The 19,633-nt window shown below is 45.1% G+C and overlaps 4 protein-coding genes across 7 annotated transcripts in view; 2 read left to right on the top strand and 2 right to left on the bottom strand.

Moving 5' to 3' along the window:
- The window catches only part of LOC122615167 (centrosomal and chromosomal factor), a 36,771-nt gene continuing 17,138 nt past the window's right edge, over positions 1–19,633 (bottom strand). For all 4 annotated transcript variants that reach the window (XM_043790099.1, XM_043790097.1, XM_043790098.1 and 1 more), the window contains 6 exons: positions 7,498–8,483; positions 5,091–5,505; positions 4,551–4,766; positions 2,136–2,566; positions 1,569–1,762; positions 1–1,444 (listed from right to left, as the gene is read on the bottom strand). In XM_043790099.1, the coding sequence (XP_043646034.1) occupies positions 1,221–1,444; positions 1,569–1,762; positions 2,136–2,566; positions 4,551–4,766; positions 5,091–5,505; positions 7,498–7,844 (1,827 nt within the window). In that variant the 5' untranslated portion in view covers positions 7,845–8,483 and the 3' untranslated portion in view covers positions 1–1,220. The remainder of the gene's footprint in view (positions 1,445–1,568; positions 1,763–2,135; positions 2,567–4,550; positions 4,767–5,090; positions 5,506–7,497; positions 8,484–19,633) is intronic.
- On the top strand, positions 8,728–10,016 carry LOC122615170 (elongation of very long chain fatty acids protein F). The gene is made up of 3 exons (XM_043790101.1): positions 8,728–9,104; positions 9,179–9,363; positions 9,421–10,016. Exons 1-3 carry the CDS (start codon positions 9,062–9,064, stop codon positions 9,979–9,981), a joined length of 789 nt encoding a protein of 262 aa, XP_043646036.1. The 5' UTR covers positions 8,728–9,061; the 3' UTR covers positions 9,982–10,016.
- LOC122615169 (elongation of very long chain fatty acids protein F) lies at positions 10,135–11,315 on the top strand. The gene is made up of 3 exons (XM_043790100.1): positions 10,135–10,265; positions 10,330–10,514; positions 10,587–11,315. The coding sequence occupies exons 1-3, from the start codon at positions 10,235–10,237 to the stop codon at positions 11,160–11,162; spliced, it is 792 nt and encodes a 263-aa protein (XP_043646035.1). The 5' UTR covers positions 10,135–10,234; the 3' UTR covers positions 11,163–11,315.
- LOC122615171 (probable salivary secreted peptide) lies at positions 15,018–15,567 on the bottom strand. Its single transcript, XM_043790102.1, has 2 exons — positions 15,250–15,567; positions 15,018–15,188 (listed from the first exon to the last, which is right to left on the bottom strand). The coding sequence occupies exons 1-2, from the start codon at positions 15,436–15,438 to the stop codon at positions 15,018–15,020; spliced, it is 360 nt and encodes a 119-aa protein (XP_043646037.1). The 5' UTR covers positions 15,439–15,567.

Genomic DNA, 19,633 nt, shown 5'->3' on the forward strand with positions numbered 1-19,633 from the left:
TTTGATGCTCGACTTACTGCCTACGATATAATATATATGTATACATATATATATAGGCTTGTATATTTATTTCTTTTGTATATTTGCCGACGTTTGCAGCTGATATGTTTCGATTTCATGGTTGGTTTAGCTTTTGATATGTAACATACGCACCAATTGCATTAGTTCAATCATGTTCAGTATTCAAGTTGCTTGAGGACCTCGAGTACCCCTGATATGCATGTTGTGTATAAACTACACTATATTATACCATATACTATTTACTATGCTATGCTATGATAAATGTGATATGTTTAGTTTTGCTCATGTTTCTGTACGCACACATTTAATTCAGCCGACTGTTAGTCTAAATACATTTTGAATTGCCACTTCACTCCTAATTTCCATATCCATATCCATGTCCCTCTCTCCCCCCCTCTACTGCATCCTTGAACTGCATATATATCCACAAGCACCCATCGCAATCATTTTCAATTTGTCCTATGCTTACATGCTATAAAATCACATTTAGTTGCTTAATTAATTTTTATCCCCTCGAACTGTTCACTCCTATTCACTCACACACACACACTCACACACTCACGCACGAAGAGAGAGAATGAATATGTAGAAAACGTGTAACCTTCGAAGTTCGAACATCATGTAGATATTGCTTTTCATTTCGCTACATATATACTCGTACTATATGTATATTGTATATATATATACGACCGACATGCATGCCCCATTCATGCACACACATTTTCATGGCCTGCTGCACAGCAAAATGCGTGCAGTTTATTTTAGTATATATTTTTTATGCGGATCCTTGTTCCTTCGCTGGTTCTTTGCCGCTGCAAAGGCAAATTTGCATGTGGTGATGGTGTTGGTGATTGTGATGGGGATCGGGACGGGAACGGGGTTGGGGATGGCAAGTGGGTGGCTGGGCTGGCGCGGGAAAATAGGAATGCAATTTTTCAATACGCGCACATAATTGAACTGTCAGAGTAGCTCGACTCGGCCAGGCAGAAATACTGCGCTCCGCCTCCCGCAAAAGTATGCAACGGAAAAGGGCAAATGAAAGTCCTGGATAACTTTGCCCGTTTTTTTTTCTTTTTTTTGCCATCGACCGCTCTTGCTTGTAATTAAATTGACTGCACTGTGACCCAAACGTTTGACCAACTGCAGATTTATTGGCAGCAGGCCAGCGAAGAGCCATCCATTTCCCACACACACACAGCTTACTCCTCCGGCCAGCCGAGATCCTCGCCCACCAGCTCGTAGAACCGCTGATTGTACTCGGCGAAGAACTTTCGTAGTCTGGAGACCACCACGGGATCCACATGCGGATGCTTCCTGCCCTTCGTCTCCCGCAGACAGCGATCCCCGTTGTCGTAGCGCAGACAGTAGAAGCCCTTGGTCTCGTTGAAGTAGAAGTGCTCGCTGTTCACCCGATGCTCAATGCCTGAGATGAACAAATAAATGTAGTGTAAATTAATAACAATAGAATATACAAGCAAGTTTTAAACGCATTTAAAAGTATCAGTTACAGTTGTGGAATCACAGAGCGCACTTGAAAAGTTACTCACCCAGGAAGGCCTCGATGCGTTTCAGCTGAGAAACCGGATCCTCGATGAGGCGATCCCCATTGACCACTAGTAGCTGCTCCCGCGGAAAGACCTCCAGCCAGCGATGGAGGTGGACATGGTACATGGAGATGCTGAGCGGTCGATAAGCCTCGTTAACGGTGCCATTGGGAAATATGGCCAGCTCCTCAAAGGACCTGCGAACGGGGTGAAAGGCAGGCGAGGGCATTTAAGTCTTCCTTTCGACAACGATGGCAAATTGAATTGCCAGCAGCTGCAAATGAGCAGCTCCCCAATCCCCCTACTCCCCCCACTCCAGCTGGACGAGCATGTTAAACAGAGTCCTTGGCTCCTTTGGCTACCCTACCCTCCCTCCCTCCCCATTCTGTCAACAAGTGAGGCCGCAAGAAGAAAGTTTCACCAGCCAGAGCCAAGGACAAGAGTCGCATTTTGGGCAACTTTCATTTGCAGTTTGCATTTCATTTGCATGTCAAGCAGCAGCAGCGGAAGGGGAGATGGGGGAGCATGGGGCATGCAGCATGGGGAAATGGCTCAGTTCGGTTTACTTACTTGGCTGCCATTTGGGCGGCGCTCGCCATTGGCGACATTGTAGTCGTGGTCATCGCAGCTCCAACACTACCCGCCACTGCCTGTCTCCTGACCACCGAAGAAGATGCCGTTCTGGCTTTGGTCTCCTTGGCGCCCGCCCCACTGCCACCCACCAGGGCATTGTCATAGCCACGGGCCGACTGCAGTTTGGCATACAGCAGTGATTGTGTTGGCATCTTGGCAGCTGCGGTCCCACTTCCTCCTGCCCCACCACCTGCTCCACCACCCGAACTCTCCCTTGGCGTAGGTGGATCCTTGTCGGCCAACGGCAGAATGGCAGTGGCCGCATGGCTACGCAGCTGCGTGTAGTCCGAAATGGCCCGGGTCACCGGCTCCCGGACAATCAGCAGCAGCTTGATGCTCGCATTCATGGCCCGGACGCGTTCCGGCACCTGGAATATATGAAGATGAAGATATCAGGAAGCATATTTAAGCAACATTTTTAATAGGGCTTATTAAGAGAGAGAATATGTCGTAACTCCACTGCACAGAAAAACAGAGCAGAATAACTCTTTACAAATTGATTGCAATCATCTAGCGATTGATTAAATGAAAGAAGATAAAAGTTATATACGCTTTTTCAGTAGAGCTGAATATACAAACGAATTTGAGTCAATAACATTCGGTTTAGGCATTTTGCCAAAATGAAATATTATAAAATTCAAAATATACCAGTGAAAAGCAGAAAACTTGTTTACCCAAAACGGATAGTTTTTGCCTTATTATTTTATGCAAATATAAAAAAAACCCGTCACATTTGGCGGAATAACACAAAAATAATGAAAATGCCACGCGCTAAAAAGCGCATGAAAAAGACTTTAATTAAGTTGCGAGCTTGAACGGAAAAACGATATTTAAGCCAAATAAACAGCAGGTGCTTTAATATTTAAAGAAATGAAAGGCAGGGAATAATAATGATATTTTCTCAAGGTGGAGAGTGTGTAAAGCTGATGCATCCTGCATCCTTCCTTCCAATTAATGAATTTATGCCGTGTACCTGCCAACACAATCGATAATAATTGCAAACTCTGGGCTGCTACATTTTCAGAGGAACTTGGTGGCCCCCCTCTTTTGTTGGCTTTAATTTGCAGCCTTTTGTGGCAGCCACCCGCCTGCCTCGCCATCCGCCCCCTGCTGCTGCACTTCCGCAGCAAGTGTGCTGTGAACAATTTAATTAAGCCGGAAAATATTGCCGTACAATGTTGGCAGAACGAGTCCATAGTCCGTAGTCCGTAGTCGGCGACTCCGGCGGGGTCCTTGAATTTGCCACGTTGTATAAATAGCCTCGCAAATGGGCGGAACGAGCCGAGTAAATAAAATTAATCAATTTCAATAAGAGCCACCAGGCCGTGCAACAAGTTCATAATTTTTTCTTTTTGTTTTTCAATATTGTATATTCTTTTCTGGGTTTTTTGTTTTTTCTTTTTGGTCGCCTGGCCACTGAAGCGTTTCAGAATTATTCACGTTGATGAACCATTTGCAGTTCGCATTTCCCCCATGGGAATATGCATTTCGCTGCATCTTTAATGCAGCCTGATATGCACTTGACATATCAGAACGGATATCAGGGAGCAGTTTTGAGGCCAAAGTGCACCCCGGAGAATTGGATGCATTATTTATGCTGCTCCACAGGATAATTTGACATTTTGCGCCCTGGGAGCTCCGTTTTCGGTGGCATTAGTTGGCTCCCCATCCCCACTTCCATCTCAATAAATATTAATAACAATATTAATGAAGATTTATGTGAATCACTGGAGCTGTGGAGGAGCTGCGACATCCATGCACCCGCATCAAAATGCCAGACAAATTGAAATGCTGCATCAACTGCTGCAGTTGAGCGACGGCGACAAGGCAGTTAAAATTGAAATGAAACTGGATAAAATATTGCCGTGTCAGGTGGCTGGATAGTGGATGCGCTAGGCAACTTGGCCCGCCCACTTCGCCCACTTGCCCCACTTGCCTTTCACCTTGGCCCGTGTGTGGCACATGCAACTTCCGGCTCGCAGCGAAATTGCATCAGGCCAAAAACCCAATTTTGTGACACTCTGCGGGCTGGGGCAACAAATACAAGGCGACCGGAAAAGAAACAATAATAAAACCAGGCCCAAGCCAGGCGATTCATAGTGTTCGGGTGTTGGACGTGTAGCCGTTTGCCAAATGAATTTGCAAACATTTCCGCTCCGGCTCCCGACATGAACACGGAAATTGGCTGGGACATGGCCAGCGTTTCAGTTTAATTTGATAGATGGCTGCTGGCCAACTGCAGAAGTAGTAGTAGTTAATTAATAATTATGGCCAGGCCGAGAGAAAGGCAATGCTAATTGCCAATTAGAGATCAAAGAGTAACGAAATAAAAATTGAACTAGGAGCACTCACCTCTGGCGACACAAAGTAGCTGGGACTCTTCTCGATGGTGATCTGGCCGCGGAATGAGTGCGGCATCTTCTTGCGATACCACTCCAGACCCTTCAGGTAGTTCTCGTCCCGGTCGAAGAAGTGCACCTCGCCGCCGGCCTTCTGGATACGCGGATGCAGGTAGAGCATCTCCAGCAGCGCCCGTGTGCCACACTTTCGCACACCGATGATGAGTGCCTGGGTGCGGAAGTCGAGCCAAAAGAACACGAACATGCAAATTGCGGCAATTAGTCGGGGCACAAACTGACTGCCACACATACTAGCCATATGCCCCATACATACATGCCCCATACAGGGGTAACTACATAGTTACCATTGAAGGCATGTAAATCTACTAAGCATAGTATGTATATGTAGCTGGTTTGCGCTAGTTTAAAACATATTACTGTGGCCTCATTACTCTATTTTCAGTCTCAATAAAAGGAGGTACGTTAATTAACAATTCCTGGCTATATCGTGGGTAAACTATTTAAGAATTTATCAAATGCACTCGGCACTTACCTGCGGCAGACGTCGACTGGTTTTGGGAAAGTGCACACGGCTGGAGGGAAAGACCATCGGATGGCTGAGCTGATTGGAGCTGGGCACGGGCTTCACGAACACGGGCAGATGATTGGAGGCGCCACCGCCGGCGGAGGAGGAACTGGACGACGACGAGGAGGAGGAGGAGGATGAGGATGCCATTGCCGATGCGGAGGCGGCCATGGATAGTCGATGCCGTTCGTGGACAGCCTGGGCCGCTTGGATGTTGTATACGGCACTGTCGTACAGCACGTGGAAGGTGAGGAACAGCGAGATCAACATGACCGTAAGGAAGACGACGGCCAATTTGGGACGGGACACGCCCACCACCAGGATGCAGTCCGTGGGCGAGGTATCAGGACCCGCCGGCCGCATTGCCGATTTCGGTAGCCATCTATTAAAGGGAAGAGATAGAGATAGAGAAGACATCGATTAGGATTTGGTTTTGGTTTCAGCTAATTAGATTGCCCCTTCCTGTGACTGTGCTGACTAATTAGGGCTGGCGGTTTGGCAGCACTTTCTGCTCAACCCACTGCTGCAAACTCCCGTTTTCCGGATGCCTTTAGCTAAATTAGCAAGACGACACTCTGGACGCAGTCCTCCATTTTCAGCCGCCACCTGAACGCTCACGTCCGGCGGCGCTTAAGCGAATTCCATTATAAACGTTTCCGCTTAGACCGCAACAAACACGGGCAGCACTGGCAGCATTATTATGAGCGCCACATTGCAGCACACTAGGCGTATACGTAACGTGGCCTAATGGATGACTTCATTTGCAGCATGCCGCAGCTGCACGGTGCATGGTGCACGGTGTACGGGTGAGCAGAAGGTGGTCAGGTGACAGAAGGAGCTGCTGCCAGTCTGCGGCTAAGTGCAATTTCATATGCGGAGTGTGGGGGGGATGGATCATGGTGGAAAAGGCATAGCAAAGTGATGGTGGTGCAGGGCATGGGGCATGGGGCATGAGGCACGGCTGGAAAAGTGTGGCAACTGGTGGCTTCGCCTATGGAACTACCCCTCCCTCATCCTGCCTCATCCACTTCGCATGCGACACCTCGTTAAAAGTAACGACACACTGGGCTGCAGGCCCGCAAGGAGTCGAGGCACTTCACTCGACGGCGCCGTTTGTGGCGCACGGAGCAACCTCAGAGCAAGACCCACCGACCGACCCACCGACGGACCCACCGACCGACTTCCTGCCATTCTACATCCCCTCCCCCTCCCCCCTTCCTATTTCTACATTTTCGCCCTGGATCCCCGATTCCCTCAATGCCCCTAACCACTTTCTTTTTCTGCCAGTTGTCGACACGCTTTAAGTTCTTTTTATATTCCCAGCTGTTGTTTTTTTTCTACATTTTCTTAACCCGTTTTAAGCCCGCAGCTGCAGTAACAACACTCAGAATAGCAAAGTACTTTTTAGAAATATAAATAATAAATAATGTTTAGAAATATAAATAATAAATAATGTTTAGAAATATAAACAATAAATATTGTTTAGAAATATAAAAAGTATATTATGTTTAGAAATGTAAATAATAAATAATGTTTAGAAATATAAATAATAAATAATGTTTAGAATAAATAATGTTTCTGCTGAATAATAAGTAACTTTACCAGAGATCTTCGCAATATGCGATTTGCACAATGCAGGCACTTCTTCCCACTTATTTCTCCCAGTGTAGCAGCCCGGCTGCGACTGGCCTCGTTTCGCGCTCCACAAGGCGGCCCGCCACTTGACTGCGATCTGCATAAACGCAGCGCCACCCAGCAAGGAGTGCCCCTTCCCCTTCCCCGTCCCCCTCTGACTACCACTGCTTCTGCTCCTTTTCGTCCTGTCGCTGTCACACACACACACTTTCTAGGTTGACTGGGGCAGCCTTTAAGCCCAAATCCCCGGCGAACGCAAAGCTTTAAAGACGGGCTCAGGCACTCTAAGCCTGACAAAACTGGTATAACTTCCATTTCGCAGTGCTAAGCATTTGAAACGCTTCATTTGTCCCTGTCTCTAGTCTTTCCCCTGATGTCCTTCTGCCCCCCTGTCTTCTGATCCCCCCGCTTCACGGGTAAATATTTATAATTCCCAGATTCATTTTGAACTGAACTGCGGACTGGTTGGCTGTGCAGCAGCGCGGTAAATTCGAATCGAGCAAATGTTGGGCCGTTAAAGTTAATGCAATTTTCAATCGCGTTGTTAAAATGTAAATTTTATTAAACCATCCAGACGTGCGGCTATCTGCGCACCAAAATCCCACTGGGGGCCGTTGGGTCGCTGGGGGAGATTGGGCTTGACCTTTTTACGGCTCCAACTGTTGGCCTTCTTATCTTAGCTGGCTACGTGCAAAAGCGAAAACTCGAGAGCCCAAAATGATTTGTTGGCCGTACTCACAGGATATCCAGCGGCAATTTGACGGAGCAATCGCGCAGTGTCGCCTGATGTTGCTGCTGTCTCTGGTGGTATTGCTGCGTGTTGCTGCCACTGCTACTGTTGCCGCTGTTGCTGCTGTTGCTGTTGCTGTTGCCGCTGTAGTGTTGCTGGTAGTGATGGTGGGGATGCTGCAGCAACTGTTGGTACTCGTTTGGCTGCGCCTGCTGCTGTTGCTGCTGCTGCTGCAGCTGCAGATGTTGCTGCTGGGAGTGCTGCTCGTTGCCATTACTGCTGCTGCTAGTGTTGCTGCTGCTACCGTTGCTGCCACTGCTGTTGCCGCTGCTCGCACGTCTTTTGGCGGCAGTCATCAGAGAGGCAGCTGCGCTCGGCTGGAGAACGCGTTCAATGGAGCCCAAACGATAGCCGCTCTCGGCTGTTGCAGCAGCTAATTGGCCAGTGGACGTGGGCCAGCTCGATTGCAGCAACGTGCAACATGGGTTGCTGCCGGATTGCTGGTTGGCGGTTAGATTTATGGGCCAACCCACCCACGCCGCCTCCACCTCCCTGGGGGGGAGGGAAACTGCTCTTTTGTTTCGCCCCTTATCGCAGGAGTTTTGTTTCGTGTTTTTTGCGCCTTAATTAAATTCCAGGCAATCGAGGGGCTGGGATTCCTTCAGCTCTATGCGTTCGGGGTCACTGCTCACAGCGCTGGAAAGCCAACCTGTGACTGGGCGACATATTGAGCCTCATTTCCGACCGGCCAAACAAAACGGAAGTTTCCTAACATCATCATCATCATCATCAGCATTGGTGGCACCAGGCTCTAACCTTATTGTTGTTCTGTAATTATATTTGCTGCTGCTGCTGTTGCTGCTGTGGCTGTTGTTGCTCCTTTCCTGGGATTAAAGCCATAATGGCCTCGTCCGATTTGGCTGCTGCTGTTGCTGCTGCTGCTGCTGATGTTGCCCGTAGCCATCGTCTATTGTGTGGCAAATGGCTTTAAACCACTGAAAAGAGTGGCAAAACAAAGGAGTCGGTTAGGCAAGTCAAGGCTATAAATTATTGTTATATTGAACGTATATATTAAATGTTTTATCAGTTGTATTTCTGCAATTTTTATGATGATGTATGTATATGCTGGCCATAAACTACAATTCCTACCCTTGCTATATTCGCAGTTTTCAATATATTTGCTTCATGGTTTCACTTGAAGATGAAACCTAGGGGTGCAATGTATTGAAAGCAGTTTTAGTAAGTAGTCTTTGAAAATCACATTAATTTTGAATATATACATTTTTTTTGCATGTCCAAATCCACGGAAAGCGAAGCACCTGAACTCAAAGTGGATGCGGAGAATTGGCAACTTCGTTAGAAATTCAAATCTGGACGACTCTTGGTCAGGCCATTGCACTACGGGAATAGCACATAGCACATAGCATATACATAATCAGGTGTCATTGTGTTTTGGGTCGGCATACATTGCGACTGCACTGCAAGTGCATTGGTATATAAGGTGGCGAATGGCATTGGTATATAAGGTGGCGAATGGCAGACGCGCTCCTCAGTTGCATTCCACGGAGTCGCCATGAACTCCACACTATTGGATTACTTGCGGAAGCTGCCGGCAGGTCAGCCTGTTGATTGCATCTGAAGTATCCACTTACTATATACTTAATAATATACCCTATAATAATCCCCACAGATCCTGTGCGTCTGCCCATGCTGGGCACACCTCTGCCAGCGATTGCGATAGTTGTGGCTTATCTGCTGCTGATCTTCAAAGTGGGCCCCGATTTCATGAGAACTCGCAAGCCCTACAACATACGGAATGCCATGTTGGTCTATAACTTCTGTCAGGTTTTAATGAACTCCGGAATCTTTATAATGGTATTTCATCGATTGCATTGGCACAAAGAATCCACTTTATATTTGTGTGTTTTACAGGGCTCCTACTATCTTTTCCGCAAGAAGATGTACAACTTCAGCTGCATGGACATGCTGCCCTGGGATCATCCAGACAAAGGTGTCGATCGCATGTTCACCTACGTCTACTTCATCAACAAGCTGATCGACCTGATGGACACCGTATTCTTTGTGCTGCGCAAGAGCGCCAAGCAGATCACCGTACTCCATGTGTACCATCATGTGTTCATGGTCCTGGGCGTGCCACTCACCTACTACTTCTACGGACCCGGCGGACAGTACAACCTGATGGGCTACCTCAACTCCTTCGTGCACGTGGTGATGTACGCCTACTACTTTGCATCGGCCTGGTATCCGAACGTGAAGAGCACCGTGTGGTGCAAGGAGTATATCACCAAGCTGCAGTTCCTGCAGTTCGTGATCCTCTTCGCCCAATCCCTGCTGACCTTGTGGCTGAGTCCTGGCTGCGGTGTGCCCAAGGTGCTGCAGTACGTGCAGCTGGGAGGTTCCGTTTCCATGATGGTCATGTTTGGCAACTTTTACTATCAAACCTATGTCAAAGCCAAGAGCAAACAGCAGTGATTTCCAAATACATTGTAGTACTCTTCTTTACGCAATTGAGTCGGTCTCAGTTGTTGAGTGGAACTTAAGTAGATTGAGCGTTTTATTCTGGGTCTCTCATTCCGAAATGTAGGACAGACAGCGCAGTTCAAATAGCTGAATAATACATTATCTCATTTGATTTGGCTTCATTTCGATAAAACAAACTGGATTGCTTTCAGACTGCTGAAACAGTCGCCAGCGGTTCCTCAAACAACAATCAATCCATTTCATAATGCTCCGATACTTGCGCTTACCTCAAGCGGGTAAGTTTGTCCATCTGCTATTTGCTACAAAGTATATATATTTCCTTTTGATAACTTAAATCAGATCCCAATCCGATTCTGCTGGCTGGTTCACCATGGCCTATCACACTGATTCTGATGGCTTATCTGCTGTTTGTCCTAAAATTGGGCAAGCTCTTCATGCGGAACCGGAAGCCATACGACTTGAAAACGGTCCTGAGGGTGTACAATCTATTCCAGGTGCTCTACAATGGCCTGCACTTCGGATTGGTAAGTTTCAATTAATACGAATTAATAAGAATTAATAAGAAATTAATAGGAATTTATCTTTTTTTGTTACAGGTATTCTACTATCTCTTCATCGTGCGCATCTGCAATCTGCACTGCATGGAGAGCTTTCCCGCTGGCCATGAACGCAAGCAACTTGAACGCGTGCTGCACGCCGTCTACTTGCTGAACAAGGTGCTCGACCTAATGGATACCGTGTTCTTTGTGCTGCGCAAGAGCTACAAGCAGATCACCTTTCTGCACATCTATCACCACGTGTTCATGTCCTTCGGGAGTTACGCCCTCACGCGATACTACGGCACTGGTGGCCACTTCAATGCCGTGGGATTGCTCAACTCCTTGGTGCACACGGTCATGTATATCTACTACTATCTGTCCTCGGAATATCCCGGAGTGCGCGCCAACATCTGGTGGAAGAAGTACATAACACTCACACAACTCTGCCAGTTCTTTCTGCTGCTCAGCTACGCCATCTATGTGCGATTCTTCTCCCCGAATTGTGGAGTTCCCCGCGGCATTCTCTACGTGAATATGCTGCAAGGCGTCGTCTTCATTTATATGTTTGGTAAATTCTACATACACAACTACCTGATACCTGCGAAGGCCCAGATCGACGCAAAGCAATCGTAGGCCTAAGCCATATTTGCATATACGTAAATGCACATTTAATTAGTCCATGTATTTAACTCAGCACTCGCTCTGACTTCTACTTTCTCAAATGCGACTTCGGACCGCAGCTACATACTATGTATATCTAAGCTAAACGAAACAATAAAATGGTATTGCCCCTAACTAATTCTGCATTTCATTATGGGGCTATGTTTATGGGGCAACGTTTATGGGGAAATCGTGGATAGAAACTCTTAAAATAATAATCAAAGCTATAATGGATGCTTATGAAAATCTTAATCGTAGAGAAAACTACATAATAGTTTTTCACGTTGGGTCGCGAGTTAAAGAAAGTTCCCAATATATGAATACTTGAGATGGAGATGGAGAAGGAAACCTTTGATCTATTATCAGCTTAAATAACAAACCACATTGTCATATAATGCGTGTTGATTTGGACTTCGAGCTGACTTAGTCTGTGAATTCGCTTCACATTGAACTCACATTTTAAGGGGAAAAGTACTGAATAAATATAGGTAAAACACCGCGTGTACTTAAGTTTCATAATATAACATACGCGTATACTAAAGTTTCATAATATAACATACGCGTATACTAAAGTTTCATAATATTCATTAGCAGTGTAGACCATTACACGAGCAAAATAACAAATTATATTGTGCTGGTAATCGCATTCTTAATTTATGTTATTTTCCCAAGGTTTGTTTATTGTCAGTGGCTTATAAAACAATTTTAAAAGCTCCTATTGAAAGGAAAATTTTTGTGTGAAATAAGAGAACACCAGTAATATATACGAAAGAGAAATTGCGAAACAAGTAATGCCAGAATTTCAATCAAGAGCTCTGCAAGTCGCAGCTTTAAGCTCCATATGAATGAGAACGAATACTTGTAATCGAATAATTATTGTAAATTTACAACGAATTACTCATATGGCATTGTCTGTAGGACAGCTGACGAGAAAGCACCAAAAGTCCAGTGATATAATACAGTACTAGATGGTCGATCCTTTAAGTGCTCGAAATAGCTGACAGTAGAGCTTGGAATATCTGACAGTAGAGCTGAAAGAATTGATCAAACTGAGTATAGCTTGACTGTGACTGTGACTGTGACAAAGCCGTGCCACTTAAACATCGACGGAGTGAAAAGTGCACGCCGGAAAAACAGCTCCGGGCAATCAAATGCTGCCCCTTGCTATACTCTTTGCTTTTCCAGCTTTTCCTGCTGTTTTTGCTCGTTTGTTAGCACGCTGGAAAAGCTTCGCTTGATAAGCATAAGAAATGGTAGGAAACTAACTAGTGCGTGGGCTTGAGTGTGTGAGTTTGGGTGTGTGTGTGTTTGGGTGTGTGTGTGAGTGTGTGGGTGTGTGTGTGAGTCCAACAAGCGACTGCACATAACAAGCTTCCAGTCTATCCCATTTGTGCTGCTCCTTGCCAGCTGATAGGACAAACCGGAGGCGCCATAACCGTAGCTAAAGTCTGTTGCACTAGTCAAACTTAAGCCGGAAATTCACTGTGAGTGCAGAGAGAGAAAATTCTGGCATTTCCAAGGTATCACTAAGTATTTCTTAAGAATTTTTCTATCTGCAGAAAGCTGTAGCTTCAATTGGAACAATTGTATATATTTTATTCCTTAATGAATAGAACATAATCTTAGATCAAACATACTTTCAACTTCTGTCTAAACACACTCATTTATTTGAATTATTAAATTGAAAAGTTTTTCGCTCAGTGCACGCCATGCACAGAAACATAGAACATTCGCACGCCGGCAATAGTATTTACTGCTAGAGAAAACGAAAACAATTGCCGCAAATATGGCAAATGGCAATTGAAAAACAAAAGTCCCTGGCGAAACGAGACCAGAAATCCGTTTGCCAGCTCCTTTCACACTTTCCAGCCACGCAGGACAAAAGGCCAAAAAACCAGCAGCAGGGACGTGAGTACAAAAAAAAAATGCCAAGGATGCAGCTGCACACACACACACACACACACATAAGCAAAAAAATGAGGGGAGTGTGGAAAAATGCACAAAATTGGCTGTGAAATGAACGAGATGAGGCGACGTGGCGCGGCGTCTATTGTTGCCATCGAGGAAACGTAGGGGAAATGGCGATGACAGCGGCGCAACTGAGGTCAACACTTGGCTTTGTGTGCGCAAAAGGCAGGCCAAAGTCAAGCGGAAATCTACATAAGACCCTCCAGTTGCGATTGACAGTCCTTGAGATGTTTCCACTCAGTTTCAGTTTCAGTTGTCTATGGCCTGTGACAGCAGCGAGCACCAAAAACATCGAAACAGCTGGCTGGGCAATTAAATGGCATACCAGAGCTCAGCATAAATTACTCAAATGCGAGTGCGAGTATGCAAATGGCATTTGTGCGATTAACAATGCAAGCGTCAAGACCACTGAGCACCACCACGCACAAAAGACACACATTAAAGTTATCTGAAATTATATAGCAAAGGGTAGCCACACATACGTAACTACGAGTATATATACTATATATATTCGCAGGATATATGCCATGTATGGCCGAGACCGAGGGGAACTGACCTGGCTGCCTGGCTGCCTGGCAGCTTTCCCATAATTTACACTTTATCGAACGATAACAAACAACCTGCATAATGTATGGCTCTTGGTTTTGGCCTGAACTGGTAGGGAATGGCAGCTCACCTGGCCCAACTCCACTTGCTTCTGGCATTGACTGGCGCTTGAGGTTACCGCAGGTAACCTGCGTAAGATCCTTCTCGCCATCTATACGGGGTAACCGTATGCAAAATGTGGCGTCAATCAAATGTGCCACAACTGCAACGCGTTGCAACCTTTTGGGGGGCAGGACCTGTTAACCTCACAACTTGGGAGACAAAAAGCATTTACATTCGAAAACCATAAACGATACAAGCGCCGACCTTCTCTCCGCTCGTTTGGGGAATATGGCATAATAAAATTTTAATTCGTTGCGATTGATGGTATGCCCTCATACGTAACCACCCCATACATACTCTTACATTCATATATGTATATATGTATCGATGGTTGATTTCCCAGCGCCAAGGGATCCCAGCCAATACATTACATTTTATAACCCCAGCTAATTTGCATATATGCAGGCATACGTACGACCATAGGAATAAGAGTACTAAGAGTGTATGGATGTATCTGCGTAACATTGATTGGATTTGTTTGACTTTCACACCGCCTGATGGCATCGCATCGAAGACGGGCGGTGTTTTTGGTTATGGGTGTTGGGTTTTAGGTTTTTGGGTGGTGAAAGGTGGTTTTTAGGGCTTTCTGGTGGTTTTTAGGCGGTGGTGCTGGGTGGCTAAGTGCCTGACATTTGCTAAATGGCAAAGCGGCTGGCTTCACAGGCTTTTGCTGGTTATACTTTCCCCATTTGCTCAACCGAAAATTGCACTTGCCTCGTTAGTCGAAATGGCTGGGTAATTACGAGTGGTCGGAATTGCCCTTCAAACAACTCATCGCCTACTTGGCCTATAACCTTCAGAGTTGCAGCCAACAACGAAGAACCGGTAATGACTTTTGGTATCCTTTAAATAGATAATAACAACAACTTGCACTTAGTATCTGCTGCTAACGATCAATAATGTGGGTTATAAAAGTAACTCCTGACTAGTGGTAACTATTTTTAAGGTACTTAAACCAATCAGCCAGTAACTCTATACTTTTTGCCCCGCCAACTGCCAATTAGCTGCAGTTCATTTGTCGTGTGTCAATTGTTTGACCATTTACATAAATACGCATACAAGTGTGCTTGCGGATATATATTCAGTATGTTAATAAACAAACTATCTGCATTTGCATGTATATCTGAGTGGCATAAATTAAGGGGCATGCAATTAAATGCCATAGATGTCGATGATGAAACTGAAGCCCTGATTCCGCTGACTCTTCAAGTGGATCTTGGCATACGTGGTCTGTGGTCCACCCTCGGTGAGATAGGCATGGCCTCCATTTCCATCCCGCACCTGATCCGTGATCACGATTTGTGTGATGGTGCGTGCCAGTTTCTGTGCAATGAAAAGCAAGCTTATGAGGGGGAAAAACCCATTTCCAGAGTGAGCCACCCACCTTTTGTTCAAACACATAGTCTCTGGTCACCACGCGCAGGAACTTGGACTTCTCCGTAATGATCTCCCTGCGCAAATGCATATCCCTGTAGCTCCTGGCGCCCCACGTAATACTGTGACTACGGCCACGCCCCGATGCCTCAGAAAGGGCGGCTAGCGAGATTAGTAGTAATATTGCGTAAATTTGCATTTTTCAAAATGATTTAACTTTTTCTTGGCACAACGTTTTTATAGCTGCAAACAGCTGCATTATTTCCACCCAGCTGCTTGCTAAAAACAATAAACAATGGATATTGAATAAAGTTGGGGCAAACAATAAACTACATAAAGTTGATTAATTGTGACACAAAAATTGCTGCTTTTATTCAGCATTTTGATTTACTTTTATGTACATATACGAAATAAAATGGTGAATAAAATATATAGACAGACTGGCAGTCGGAAAACAAAATAGCCATCAACATAAACAGACTTCTTTGCAAATAAATATGGTCTTGCTCACTTTAATAATGAAACAGTTGCACTTGAAGAAACATTTTACCAACAAAGTTATACTACCAACAAATAAAAAACTAATAATTCACTGAAAAATGTTGCGTGGAGTGGCGAATAGTCATTAAATATTCATTTCACTAATATAAGCCATATAATCCCAGTCATTAGGCCAAAGCTATTCGGAACTCAACCAATATTTGCTTTAATTATGACCACAAAAATATGGTTTTTGTTATTACATGAACTTGGTAATTAAATAATGAGCATAAATTTATGGCTTATAAGCCTTAAAATGTAAAACTTTAGATTCGGATCCCTTTGGGTCTGGGAAAATGCTCCACTTTCCACTTCCCGTCCGCAGTCTCGTATTTTGCCAAGTGGAAATACTTTTGCCAAGATTTCCGCGACTCGAGACTTTTGTTTTCCGACCCGGTTTTCTCTGGCTGTTGCTGTGGTCGGCTGCTTTAAATACCGCTCTGTGTGGGTGTCTTGTTTCGGGTTTGAAAAGCCGCCGCCGCGTTCTTTAAGGCAAATATTTATTTAATTTTAACATTCCCCCCGCCCCTCCCCCTTCCGCATACCCCGCGCACACGAGCCACTGCACAGATCCAATTTACTCAAGTACAGAGGCGCCCCGGTCGCGTATATTGTTGAAATTTTATTGTGCAAACATGAGAATGAGTCTATGTGTGCGCTTGTATTTGTGTTTTATGGTTGCCACGTTGGTTTTTCTCATTTGCTCACACACACACACATACAGACACAGACAGACGCACAAAAAATGGCAGTAACACAAACAAAATGGCCGAGAAACCGTTGTTAAGTGTCTCTTATAGCTGCGTTTCATGCTGCCGCTGTGTTGGTGCATAGATTGTCTGTGTGTGTGTTTGTTTCTGTGTCTGTGAGTGTGAGTGTATTTATATGAGTGTGTGTGTGTGTGGGTGTGGACTAAAAGGTGTAGGTCTGCATGTGTTTACCGCAAAAAAAGAAGCAAGCAAACAAGCAAACAAACAAAAAGCGATTCGTTCGTTGGCAAACAAATCAGCAAAGCAAAATTTAGGTGGACAATAAAATTCAGCTGCAGGGCCTCGCATGCAAAAACATTCACAAACACACGAAAGGCAATAAATATTATGCTGTCTTCTATTTGAGCATGAAATCGGATAAAAAGTACACAATATGTTTTGCATACGCACATATCGCACTGTAGCTACCTGGTAATAGTGGTTATAACTTTAAATTAAGTTTAACTTTAAAATTAAATTGTAAATATATTTATTATAATTGCAGTTAATATTTTATGTTCAAATCCACAACCTTTTCATTAGCAGAAAAGTAGTTCGTTCACCTTCATTAAAAAGAAGTTGAATGTTCTGCTTTATAACGATGTAACCCCAATACAGCCGGTGAAATTCATTTTGTGGCGTGGCAATTATTGCATGTTCCCCAAGGGTCACGAACTAATTGGATAAATTGGATAACCCTATCTCGTATTACTCTCAGAGCAGCCATTTCTCAAACGGCCAACAGAGTTCGGTTCGGTGTACAGTGATACAGTGATAGCTCGTCGCTAACGAAATTGTGGCAAGGGCAAAAAACTTAAATTTTGCCGCCATGGCGCACGGCGCACTTCAAGCTGAAAACGCTTTAAATAATTTTAATTAAAACAAATGGCACTCGAAATAAAACACGCACATCAAACACGAGTGGGTGGACCCACGGGGTGTGGTGGCTGGTGGGGGGAGAGGGGGGATGTTGTTTGGTGGAGCTGCCTGAATGGAACAGACATGCCGTGTAATTACGCTTGATGGACATGAGAGGAGTGGGCGAGGGGGGGGCCAGGATCAGGGGCAGAAACAGGAGCAGGGGCAGGAGCAGCAGGACGAACCTTGTTTGTGCATTGAATCAAGTGGCGTCGCTGCTCTTGCTGTTCAAAATGCAACACGAACGAAGCGGCACACAGAAATAAATAACTTAATCACAATTTATTCATGATGTTTGCGATAATGTTTATGTCAGTGGCAGCATGGCTTTTAAGAAATTTACAGCAGATGATCTTTAAATCCAATTATAAATGAGTTAAGCAGCAGTAAACAGCCTTTTAAGGTTTAGATTATTACATTTTGATAATTTCTGCAAAGGTAACTGTATAAAATACAAATGATAAATAGCATTAGTAGCAAATAACAGTTTTCATATTACAACTTTTGCCCAAAGTTTCAGTTAAGAGATAAACAATTAGTATTCCCACACCAGCTGGCGACTCCCTACAGTAAATAGAATAAGCAATTACTCTGCAATTTTTCTCACTGCATCCTTTTTTGCAGGAGGAGGTCCTGGCGCCGCTGTTGTTCGTGACAAGTTGAGACAGAGGGCAAACATGGCGAACTACGCGCCGAGTGGACAAACTCCCACAACAACTTCATTTTGCGAGCTGTTGCCGAACATGTTGGCCAACTTCTCGCGGCACTTTTCACGCTCCAGGATGGCACACTGTAGCCTCCCAAATTGGCCAACTCCCAGGCATCCGCCACCTAAAACTGTGTCCTCCAACGCCCGGTGGCAGCACAAAAGCTGTAGGAATAAAACAAACCCAATTGTAATTAGGCTTGAGAGCTGACCGCCCGAGGGATGGGGCCAAAAAAGTGGGGTGGTGTTCCTAAAATTACATTTAATCATTGTTATTTTAGGCCCTCCGATGGCTAAGTGCCACCACCAGCACCATCAGCAGCACTGGCCACGCCCCTTCCGCACGTAGATGCCACAAAAGCCAAAGAAGTCTGCGTGTGTGTGTGTGCAAGGGCACTAAGGACATTTGATAAAAAGCCACTTTGTGTGGCAATGCGCTCTTAACTAAAGCCGACAAAATCTGGCCAAAAAGGCGCTTCCCATAACCCATTCGCATGATGAGGCTGCAGGGGATTGGAGTGTTGTGGGGGTGATGGTCTGTCTCCCTTTCTGAACTGGTTAACACTTTGAACGTGCTACATTTTGACAATATCAAAGTTGAGTGGCTTAACTGACAGCGCCAGCAAATTGGCTCCGTTTGGCAGCGAGGGCGGCGAATAAATAACGTTTACAGCGTAAATATGGTAAATGGCAAAGCGGACGCCTCAAGTGTCAGTTGTCGGCTGTCAGCGCCACAACAGGCATGCCTCCACATCCTGGCCAAATGCCAGCATAATGCTGGCAAATAATTGTTAATAAGGCAATGCCACCACTATGTGCCGCGTCCCAAGCGATTGACAATGAGATTGCGCATACGCCGGGTGGGCAGGCCAAAGGAGATTTTCACTGCCAATTACGCTGCAAAATTACGCTGTGTTGGCCAGGCCAAGAGAGCTTGGCTAAAAAGCGACACTTGTTGAGGGCGTGCAGAAATGGGAGGATGTCAAGTTGAATTTAAGTACGTTTCACTGGCTGCCAAAGACATTTTTCTTGACTGCACCATTTTCATTTTGAACCCCAAAGAGCCAGAGCAGATTGCGAGATTGCTATAAAATAATTTTTTGGCATGCAAATTGCATTTGCTTGTGCTTTTTCCATGCCATTTTCCTTTTCCTTGGCTGTCAACGGCGAAATGCAGATAAGTCGAAAACGAATGGATTTCCAGTGCCCCCAAGAGCTGTGCCAGTTTTTCCTTGGCTAACAATGAAAATTACTTTTCATATTTAATTGCGCTCTCGCTATGTGCTGTGATACTAGTGGTACATGTGGCCAAATACCAAAGCCAAAGTGCAAGCCAAATGCCACATTAAATTACATCAAAGTCAAAGGAAAAGCAAAGAAATGTTCCCCACCAAACTTGCAATTGAAATTTGTTTGCCAACTCAAACACGAACATGGGGCACCAAAAAAAGTTGGTGGAAATTAGACGTGGCAAGCAAGTA

Source organism: Drosophila teissieri, chromosome 2R, assembly GCF_016746235.2.
Source record: "Drosophila teissieri strain GT53w chromosome 2R, Prin_Dtei_1.1, whole genome shotgun sequence".
Lineage (NCBI taxonomy): Eukaryota > Metazoa > Arthropoda > Insecta > Diptera > Drosophilidae > Drosophila > Drosophila teissieri.

What these genes read in the sequence shown, in the direction of transcription:
- LOC122615170 (XM_043790101.1), top strand. Translation starts at nt 9,062, where the DNA reads ATGAACTCCACACTATTGGATTACTTGCGGAAGCTGCCGGCAG. An exon ending in CTTGCGGAAGCTGCCGGCAG is followed by an intron (nt 9,105 to 9,178) that starts GTCAGCCTGTTG and finishes TAATCCCCACAG; the next exon opens with ATCCTGTGCGTCTGCCCATG. An exon ending in ACTCCGGAATCTTTATAATG is followed by an intron (nt 9,364 to 9,420) that starts GTATTTCATCGA and finishes TGTGTTTTACAG; the next exon opens with GGCTCCTACTATCTTTTCCG.
- LOC122615169 (XM_043790100.1), top strand. Translation starts at nt 10,235, where the DNA reads ATGCTCCGATACTTGCGCTTACCTCAAGCGG. An exon ending in CTTGCGCTTACCTCAAGCGG is followed by an intron (nt 10,266 to 10,329) that starts GTAAGTTTGTCC and finishes AACTTAAATCAG; the next exon opens with ATCCCAATCCGATTCTGCTG. An exon ending in ATGGCCTGCACTTCGGATTG is followed by an intron (nt 10,515 to 10,586) that starts GTAAGTTTCAAT and finishes TTTTTGTTACAG; the next exon opens with GTATTCTACTATCTCTTCAT.
- LOC122615171 (XM_043790102.1), bottom strand. Translation starts at nt 15,438, where the DNA reads ATGCAAATTTACGCAATATTACTACTAATCTCGCTAGCCGCCCTTTCT. An exon ending in ACTATGTGTTTGAACAAAAG is followed by an intron (nt 15,189 to 15,249) that starts GTGGGTGGCTCA and finishes TTCATTGCACAG; the next exon opens with AAACTGGCACGCACCATCAC.